This window comes from Gavialis gangeticus, unplaced genomic scaffold (genome assembly GCF_001723915.1).
Source record: "Gavialis gangeticus isolate Ggan-Ray unplaced genomic scaffold, GavGan_comp1, whole genome shotgun sequence".
NCBI lineage: Eukaryota > Metazoa > Chordata > Crocodylia > Gavialidae > Gavialis > Gavialis gangeticus.
The window spans coordinates 12,348,074-12,358,566 of record NW_017728992.1 but is presented as its reverse complement, the minus strand read 5'-3'; the positions used below and the strand labels follow the sequence as shown (position 1 = coordinate 12,358,566).

The following is a 10,493-nucleotide window of genomic DNA, read 5'->3' as shown; positions in this document are numbered from 1 at the left end:
TCCACAAAGCTCAGACTTTTAAATGACCTCTTTAATCGGCTTCTACTTTGAGGCATCGTGGCACACATCCAACTATTTGCTTGTTAAAGTTACCTGCAGGTTGTCTTTAAAACTTAGTGGCTCAAAGAGGAGATGTGGATTATACACTTGCAGAGGAGTTGTGGTAACATTAAACCTGATTAGATTTTTTGTTTGTTTGTTTAATTAGTCTGAGCTTTGTGGATAGGACCTTGCTAGCTCGTTTTAGTGCTCTCCTATAGATGCTAGATTAAATTGCACCAATCCTTCACTTTAAGAACCCACCCTCCTTTTATTTTTTTATTTTTTAACTTCAAAATGCTTATCTTCATTCTGATGCCTGTAGACCAGTGGTTCCCAACCTCAGGTTGTGACCCAAACGAGGGTTGTGGGGGCAATGCCGGCAGCACCGCACACAAAGGTTGAGCTGTGCCGCATGCCGGGAGCTTTTCTGGGCCACCACCACTGCTGCACTCTGCTTCTAGCAGTGGGTCATGGCAAAAAAAGGTTGGGAACCACTGCTGTAGACAGTAAATCGTATGGGGTATTCTGTTTGGCTGCTTGCAAGCTGTTTTCCAGCAGAGAAGTTTTGCCTTTTTTGCCAGGGGTTAGATCATACTGTCTCTGTGCTAAAGGTCTGTGTAGTCTTTTATTTCAGCTGCATAGCACCAGAATTTATTGTTTCTGTCTTTAACAGACCACTCCACCCTTCAGAGGTGCTTTTTTTTTTTTTTTTTTTTGGTTTTATAGGGATTATTTTGACACAGCTTAACATTTCAACCTATAGAAATAAATACTGATCTCCATGGAAGTCTCTAGAAAGAGGCAAACAGTTTATGCAACCAAAAGAAAAAGAGAGCAAACAATATATTTAATGAATTGTAAGGCATAAAATAATCCTCCTTTTTTGGCCTCTGAATACCTATTTTTGTTGTATCTTTTCAGTGGATTGCCTTGATATGAACTCCTGTATTATAATGGAAGATGCAGCTGTTTCTATTTTAACCTGTGAATTTTATGTGTTCTATCCCCAGAGGGATTTGTAATTGCTAATGATGTTGACAACAAGCGCTGCTATTTGCTGGTTCATCAAGCTAAGAGGTTAAACAGCCCTTGCATCATGGTGGTGAATCATGATGCCTCCAGCATTCCTAATCTACAAATGGATGTTAATGGGAAAAAGGAAATCCTTTTCTATGACAGGATATTATGTGATGTTCCCTGCAGGTATCTTGTGTTTACTATTTTATGCAAAAAAAATTGTATTATTTGCAACATAAACTTACTGTTGATTTGTTGCTTTTTCTGCTTAACGAGGCAGGGTTCAAACATAGGGATTTTCAAACATGCTCTTTCTTCTTTTAAATCAGATTATGCAAGGGGATTAAGAAAAGCACATTTTGCCTCACTCCTGTTTGTACTTAGCTTCACTTAATGGATCAAGATGTGTGCAGAGAGATGTCAGAAGTCTGCTAGACATTTTTTTTTATCCTTGTAGTTTGGGGATTAACAGAAACAAATAGAATTGTATGTATGTGTAATTTCTTTTAGAGCATTAAAGTGCTCTTCGGTCTAAAATGTAATTTTCCAAACTTTGCATTTTGGAGTTCCTTTATTATCATTGCACTGATTTTTGGTGTTAAAGCTACTTGATTTTAAAAGCAAACCTTTCTTCCAACTCTGTCAATGTGGCATGGAATCTGAAAGTCCAACAGTTCTTCCCAGTTCAGTCATCATTACAGGACTTCTAAAACATAAACACATGCCTGTTTTCCTTTATGCCTTAGATTATTGACAAGTACAGTTTTTGTAATCCAGTGCAACTATAACTTATGGTTATATTACCCATGAAATGAAGATTCAGTTAAGTTTATTTCACTTGTTCATAGTTGGGGTCTTGGTGCTGCAATAGTTCCTTAAAATAGTGTAAGGCTTTATTAAACATTTTTAAGTTATTTTTCATAGATTCTTCTATGAAGAGCTTATTTTGGCAAAACTTTAAATGCTGTAAACGTAAATTTATGTCCATACTGCCAATTTTGTTTGTAGTATATGAACCGGAGTAGAGTCCCATTCCTCTGTCTCAGCTGTCTTTTGTTCTTGTTGAGTGAAAGGAATTGAAATGTAAAAATGAATTGGAGTAATCTAAAAAAAGAAGGTGCTAATGCCACGAGCCTCTTTCAGAGTGGAATTACTTCTGTTAACACCTGCTCACTTTGTCCTTGTATTTGAAATTGTTCAAAGGGACTGTTGTTCTCTGGCTGATTTTTGTGTTATATTTTGATTGGTTGCCAAACGCTTATTTACCTGTCTTAAAGAAGATGGACAGTGAATTGTTTTATTTAGTAGTCCCCATGTCTCTTGAGATTTTATTGTATATTATTTCCCTCCTGACTTTCTCCTGTTGCTCAGACATAAGAGTTAAACTGTTGGTCTTGCTCAGGGTAGACAACAAAGTATGTGTTTAAGTGAGCAGCTGGTAAGATTATATCTCGGCATAAGATAGAAATTGGATTGCAAATCCTTTAGTGCAGGTTTGCACGTGTGTTCAGAACTAGCCAACTGAAGTGACTGAAGAGTTGGGTCTTAATATACTAGTAATGAAATACTTGATTATTTTGCTGTATTCTTTTTAAGAATGAAGTGTATGGCTTCCTAAAAATAAACAGAAGAACCCCCAAAACAAAAACAAACCTAGTCATGCCTTCTAACTGTTAAATCCCAGTAAGTTTTTTATATTGTGGTTCTTTACTCTCTAATGGAATAATTACAAATAATTCTAACTCAACTTTCTCAGATTTTAGTGGAAATGCCAAGTGCTAGCTGAATCTTATTCCACTGTCATAGCGGTTAATGCTAGATGCTAGAATAAGGCCTTTAAGAGGCTTAGGGCCCTTTTTAAATAGAATCCCCTGTGGTTAGCCTCTTTGACTTAAAAACAGAGAAATGCAATTAGAAGTATTTTAAGGAGATAACCAAAGGTAGATGATAAATTTAATATTTTGCATATGAATTAACATGCAAACTTCTATTGCAGTGGAGATGGAACCATGAGAAAAAACATTGATGTGTGGAAAAAATGGACAACGCAAAATAGCTTGCAGTTGCATGGGTAAAAGGCGTATTATAATCCTTGTATCTGTTTGGGGGGAAAAGAATAATTCTTTAACATAGCAGTGTGATGAAATACAAGTTATATAATACTGCCGCTTCTTTCTTCAGTGAAGAGCTAATATTCTTGTACTTTCTTCTGGGAATGGGATGATTGTTCAGATTTGAAATTAGGCTACAGTAAGGATAGGGTGAATCCAGACTTCGTTTGTATTCTTATATGATACCAAACAGGTATCAGTATTCATTGACTTATGAATCTAAATGTACAGAATTATTGGGGAACTAGGTTGTGGTTGCTAAGCATGGGGACAGGTGGGAGAGGAGGGGATTTGGAAGCCATGGGCAAGAGTGCATGCTTGAATGGCAGTAGCTGTTTTGTATACTAAAACCCAAGCAAAATCCAGAGTATCAAACGTGAATATTGGTGGAATCCTTGTGTTGGTATTGGTACTGAAATATGAATCACAGGTTTGTCTTAATCTAAGTGATTTGACGTCCCATCTATTGCAGTAAAATAACAAATGTGGGTGGGAGTGTTTGACATTGCAGCTTGATAGCCAATGTTCAATAAGTCATTTTAAAACTAAATTGAAGTCTCTCTGGTAAATTGTAATCTTTTAAGAAATTGAGCATTATCAATTCTGAATGTTGAGATATAAAATTATTTTGATGTAGTAAACCCTTCACAATTATTTAGATGTGGCTGGTCATGTACAGCCTGCCTTTGTGCAGATGTATTCTCACATGTTTTTCAACATGACAGATTGCTGCTGTTTTCCCTGTTTTGAGGAAGATAACTTAGTCCAACTGGATAGTCATGTTTGTTTTCTAGTGTGACTAGGTAGCTGATGTGCAGGGATCCAGATTTTCCGTTTCCTACGGAAAAACAGTAAAACATGGATTTCCCCACTTACCACAGTAAAATGCGGATTTGTCATTTTAGCAGAGAAACCTGTTGATTTTTTTTTTTTTTTGTAATGAGCTCTCTGCAGGCTGGCAGAGTTCCAGCTTGCAGGGGCCTGGGAGGGAGTGGGAGGAGGGCAGTCACTCAGGGGGCACAATGCACATAGCCCCAGGCAGCCTGGAGAGCAGCTCCCATAGGTAAGCTGGGGGGATTGAGGCCCCCGTGAGGAGAAGGGGAGTTGGGCGGGGCTGGGATTGGGGCTGAACCTGCTGCCCAGCCAGGCAGTGCATGGGGCTTGGGGCTGCAATGCATGGCCACAAGGCCCTGGCGGGAAGCATGGCAGAGCCACAAGCAGCTCATTCAGGGGGTGGGGGTGGTGCTGGCTCCCCACTGCCATGCCCACTCCCGAGGGCCAGGGGGTACCTGCACCCCCCAGATTGGAGAGGGGGTGGGCTCAAGCTCCTGCCCTGCTGCCCTCCCCCAGGGTGTCCACAGCCCGGTGTGTGCAACCCTGCACTGTAGGGAACAGTGGAGCCACACAGGGATCTCCTTGCTGCTGTGAGTTCTGCGCTGCCATGGTGACACATCCCCTGTGCACGGGGGCAGCAGGGGAAGTGGCACAGGGGCTGTGGCCCCATAGCCCTGGCAGCTGGGTACCCCTTCTGGCAGGGCAGGGGGCACCAGCAAGACAGGGGTGGCTGTAAGGGGGGAGTGAGGGGCACCAGCAGGTCTGTGGGGGCTGTAGAGGGCCTCTTATTTTAATCATGGATTTTGTGGTTTTTATCAGAGAATTTGCGGGTTTTTTATCAGAGAAAACCAGGATCACTGCTGATGTGTGTGTCTGGGCCACTGGAAACACATTTAAAGCAAAAATATTCTAGAATGCAGAAGACTAGGTTTACTGTAGGTGTGTGGGAATGGTTATACACTTTCAATCCAGCATCTTGCTTGAACTGTACTGTTTCTGTTTCTAGTAGTATTCAGGTTACTGTTAATTTGAATGCTAGAATTACTGAGGCAGAAGCTAGACTGCTTACATTAAAATGATCTGAAATTGGGCATTTTAGGAGGAGTGAGGAAATGTTAAATATATTAAATTAGCTGGGTTAGGTACATTCTAGCAGCAGCAGTAGAGAGCTCAGCATGGGTTTATTTACCCTGCCCAGAACTAAATTTAACTTGCAGTATAGACACATCCAGAGTTAGCTACGATGTTTCAGGAGAGTTTCAGCTCTAGACAGCATGTTTTCTACAAGAATTATGGGAATCTGGCTGGTTCTTGCATGGTATCTGGTTTGACCAAGAATTTTCTGTTAGGTTGCAGTTAAGAATTGCAACCCGTGGTGTTGAACAGCTGGCAGAAGGTGGCAGGATGGTTTATTCTACATGTTCACTGAATCCTGTTGAAAATGAAGCTGTCATCACCTCTCTGCTGGAGAAAAGTCAAGGTGAGACTGTGAGCTCTCTTGGTTAAATATTTAATAGAAAAATGAAGTAAAACCTCTATAACTTACACAATAGGGGGAATTGCCCTGAGTTAGGGTAGTCTAGGGCCAGCTGGTCACAGGACAGGTGATGCTTTCAGAAGGCACATGGGAAGATGTGCTATTTGCTTCTGTTGCCACCGTGGATTTGTACAAATGCAACTTGCATCTTAAACAGTTCTGCCAACAAGGTGCACAAGATACTTTCAGACAGCTGTGTTTGTTCTTCAGCATGAACAGAAGTAAATATTTGTTTTTGTTACTGTAAAAAGCATGCAACACACAGAGCCTAACAATTGAATAAGAATATGCCCTCTTAATACTCAGAACCCCACTGTTAAAGTTGGCTGGCATTGGCTGATTCTGAGGTTTGTCACCTTTACACTGCTTGTGACTGCCTTAAGCACAGCTGTGGGGAGCATGGTCTTATGCTGCTGTGAATATATCAGAATAAGACAGCAGCCTGCTTAAACTGCAGAGCTGTGAAACAGTGCTTCTTGGTCCATACTTTCCCCCAGTGCCAGGATGAAAGAATGATTGGTTCTAGCAAGTTAATAATAAGTAACCTAGACTTATTTGAGGGATATTATATGCCAGGCAATGAGGTTAGATCATAGACAGTTGTCCAGCAACTAGATCTTTACAGCTGATGCATGCTTCTGTAGAGCTGCTCCCTTTCCTGTTTTAAATCAGCTAAGAGGAGTGTTAGTCTTAACCTGGGGTGGGCAAAATGCAGCCCGTGGGCCAGATCCAATTGACTGTATCTATCCTGCAGCTGCCCCCATGGTGCTCTGTATAGGGCCAAGCCCCACCCACTCCTGCCCAGGACATCCTGCACCCATTGACTGCACCGTCCTGGCCAGTGTGCACAACTTCTTGGCAGGGTTGCTCCCAGTGCTGCTGCAGCTGCCTGGGTACTGCTTGGCTTTCCCCACCTCCCGCAGCTTCTCCTGCTTCTGTTTCTCCTGCACCATTCCAGGCAGTTGGTAATGCAGGGAAGTGGTAACAACCATGGTGATGCGTGCCAGGCACCACGTACTCAGCCAGGTCAGGGTTGGGGGGTGGGGGAAGTTCCAGCTGGGAGCCAGCCAGTTGGCAGCCGCTTTTCACCCACTCAGCTGCCCGCAGGTGGCTGCTTGTTGCACTGGGTAGGTGGAAGGGGACTGGGACATAGACCTGGAGCTCCATGTGCTGGGGCAGGAGCTGCCTAGCTGCAGCTTCCCTCTTGCTTGGCTGGGCGTGTGATACCTGGCACATGTCCCCATGGCTAATGTCACTTCCCTGCCTGAAGCAGCACAGCTGGAGGATTAGTAGAAACTGCTGGAGGCTGGGGAAGATGAGTAATACCCAAAAGACTGCAGCAGCAGTGAGAAGCTGTGCGTGCTGGCTGGGCCCACTGTAGTGCTGTCAGCGGGCATGGGGCAGCTGTAGGCAGGAGCAGCCACAGGCCGGATCATGGGGCAGACCACACCACACAACCCGAATTAGTTCTGCTGCATGCACCCCCTAAACACCCCCTCCCTCCCTCTCCCTGCTGCCAGCCAGCTCCCCCCTGCCACATTCACATACCCACCCATATATCCCCTCACCCCCCATACAGACACAATATACAAGAGAGAGATTTTATTTTGAGCTGTTACACAATCACTTCTATATATATTACTCACAAAATCATAAATTGGGACAAAATATTTTTTGAAATGTTTTAATATTTTAGAGAGAAGTTTAATTTTTAGTACATGATTTGCTTTTTGTCTGTAACTTTTTTAAATGATATCTTCTGAAAGATTTTGTGTGGCCTTCTACAACTCTCAAACTCATTAAGTGGCCCAACAGCTGAAATAATTGCCCATCCCTGATTTGACCTTTAGACTTGTATTCATACAGTCTTGTCCTATATCAGTACCGGAGATACTTTTATACAGACATGACTGCTTATGTTTGCTTCTGTGGACAGCACCAGGCATATTATTTCCAGTCATATGATTGTATGAAACTTACTGGCATAAAACTGCAGCCACATTTCCATGGCACCATGGGGTGCTGCACAATGTTAGCACTGTTGAGGTGCAAACACGTACACGGTTCACAAGATAAACCCAGAGATTTCAAAAAGGAGTCCATAATGTCAAAAACATTCTGACCTTTTGTGATCTGAGTTCTTTGCAACAGAATTGATCTCTTTTTGACTACCAAAAAAAAAAGCAAATGAAAACTAAGAGCTGACATTTTCTGAGGGGTTCCTTGAGTCTAAGAAGCCTGAGAACCACTAGTTTATGCTCACGTTTTTTAAGCTTGCTGTATGCAGTCAGAAATATCAAAGGGACACCAGTTTGAAATAAATCAGCTTTGAAAAACAAGTTTTAGATTTTACCCTTGTCTGTCAATCCTCATAATGATTTTTTTTGTGGTTCTACCTTCTTTTTTAAATTTAAAAAAAAAATTCCTTCAGATTTTTGTGTAATATCTGCACACGTGAGAGGTGACTGACTATGGAAAACAAACTGAAAGAGTGCTGTAGAGTGCACAAAGCAAACAAGTGGAATCAATAATGAAAAATAACTTTAATCTTTTACTTGTTCTTTTAGGAGTTCCTATAATTTAAAAATTGGACAGGTGTTATTTTAAAGGACTATTATTCATTTAACACAACTCAGTAATAATAAAAAGTTCCTTTCATATTCAGGACATCTTGAAATTTCTTACGAATTAATGAGTTCCATATTGGTAATGCTGTTCTGTTGATGAACTGTTGGCTAGCAAACCCCTAGATTTAAGGCATGATGACTTCTGGCCTATCATGACTGAAAATTAGCATTTTATCTCATTAGCCAAGAGTTCTTCTTTGTTCTCCCTCTTCTTTCTAATTAAGCTTTGATTTTTTTTTTTCTCACTTGAGATAACAGACCATAAAGCAGTAGTATATGCCACATTATTTTTAACTGTCACTGCAGAGGTAAAATAACTTCGAAGAGAATGATTTCATTGGTCCAAGCAATCTACCTATTAACGAACAAAAAGACTGATGTTTGTTGTTATCCTAATTTATTGAGTATCATTCCTCTTATTCCCAGTGTTTAATGTTACTGTAACACTGACTTTTCAGCCTTTACTCACCATCTATAAGGTCAGCAAATTTCTTTAAAGAGCTTACCAGAAATATAAAAAGTTGGACATAATATTTAGTAATTTAGATTTGGTACTTGTTTTGAAGCTTCTTGAAATAAAAATAAACAAACACCATATTAGCTTGGTGTATAATTTCTAGAAAATCACATTTGGAAACATTCTACATGAGCCGATTTAAACAAATTCTCAGCACTTCATATTTTTACAATCACTTAATTTTCATTTACGTTTTTGGCTTTTTAGGTGCCTTAGAGCTTGCTGATGTCTCTTCTGAGTTGCCAGGTTTGAAATGGATGCCAGGAATTACACAGTGGAAGGTATTCCTATTGTTTCTGTAAAGATGTGCACCATAATCTCATTCTTGGTCTGTCTTTTGGGTATACAAATTGGGCAAGAAGTCCAAAAATTGTAGTAAACATGTCTTGCAAGAGTTGCTTTTTAAATGTTTGTTTTTCACATCATATATTTCTTCATAAGTCTCTGGCAGTGCAACTTTGATTCAGAATCCTGTCGTGAATTGGAACTGAAATCATCCACCTATTCAGTAAGAGTCCTAACTACCATTCTGGAAGGCAGTGGACCTTTGGTGGTCCGTGGGCAACAATGATGTGAAAGCATCATGCTGTAGAAAACATCATGTCTTCATCTTGCTTTCAACCTCAGTTTTGATTCTGATTTCCCTGGGCAGCATCAAAAAGGTTTTTGCCCTTAAGCCTGGGTTTGGAGACCAACTGCGATGGGATATTCTGTGGTGTCTCTCTCGGTACCTTTTGCTGGAGTTCTTTCACTTTGTGTAAGATGCTTAAAAACTTATTGAGAGAGAGTGACAGTGAATTTGTAGCCTGGTGGTTAAGCATTCTTCTGGGAGGCTCCATTTCCTGCTCCATTAAATGTTCTTTCTATCTCTACAAAGTAGAACAGTATCAGCAAAAGAAATTGAAAGCTCCTTTATAGCTTAGTGGTTAGGCCTCTCTCCTTGCAGATGAGGTATTATGAACCCACAACCTAAAATGGAGGAGAGCACTGGATCTGGGTCCTAATCCTTGAAGTCTTGGATAAAATGAATGTCTTTCACTCTGGCACTCTTGTGCATGCAGTTACAGAAATATTTACCAGTCTAAACTACCCAGGAATAATTTGCTTCCAGAATGACTGAAACTGCCCCTTTTGGCAAAATTAAGATCCATTGAAAAAAATTCCCCTCAGTTCTATTTTGTTTTTTGTTGTGATAAAAACATGTGTGATCTGAAAGAAAGAAATAATTAAGTGCAAGTCATGGAAAAGAAGAGAGTTTTTGCAGAAGTATTACCTTGACATCCTTACAAATATGTAGCATTTCTTTTTGCTTGCTAAATGCCTGGCATACAAGTATACCTCAGCTGTAACATTGGCCATAATGGCAAGAATGTTACCTTTCTTTGACTGTCTGTCCTGTGTGCATCTGTTGTGGGTGAGCATCTGTTCCACTGCCTGAGACTGGAGAATTTTTTCCAGCCATGTCTGATTTGGTCCATGCATACACCACACTAACTTCATGCCTTGTACCACAGGACCGAGAAAGATAGGGTGTGGGCCAGCTGCTACTCCTAGTTCATTTGCACTGTTCTTGGCAGTACATTCTGACCCAATGTTTGTAGTTTAGTTCAACTGTGCTGCATTGTTGTCCGGAAGTGTATACAGTTCTGAAAATTTTTTAGATATTTACTGTAGGTTTAAAGAATCTTTGAAAGTTATAAGGGGTTCATCTTATTTCTTTTAAGTTATTTCCTTTTTATGGCAGCTGGGCAACTGTTATGCCCAAACTATCATCTGTTGGCATTATGTTGCCTTAAACAATAACCAGT

At 40.8% G+C, this 10,493-nt stretch overlaps 1 protein-coding gene across 2 annotated transcripts in view; it reads left to right on the top strand.

Annotated features, from left to right (window-relative positions):
- NSUN2 (NOP2/Sun RNA methyltransferase family member 2) overlaps positions 1-10,493 on the top strand; it is a 51,451-nt gene that overhangs the window by 20,866 nt on the left and 20,092 nt on the right. For both annotated transcript variants that reach the window (XM_019520988.1, XM_019520979.1), the window contains 4 exons: positions 1,053-1,245; positions 3,056-3,130; positions 5,354-5,484; positions 8,893-8,966. In XM_019520988.1, coding sequence (XP_019376533.1) covers positions 1,053-1,245; positions 3,056-3,130; positions 5,354-5,484; positions 8,893-8,966 — 473 coding nt within the window. The remainder of the gene's footprint in view (positions 1-1,052; positions 1,246-3,055; positions 3,131-5,353; positions 5,485-8,892; positions 8,967-10,493) is intronic.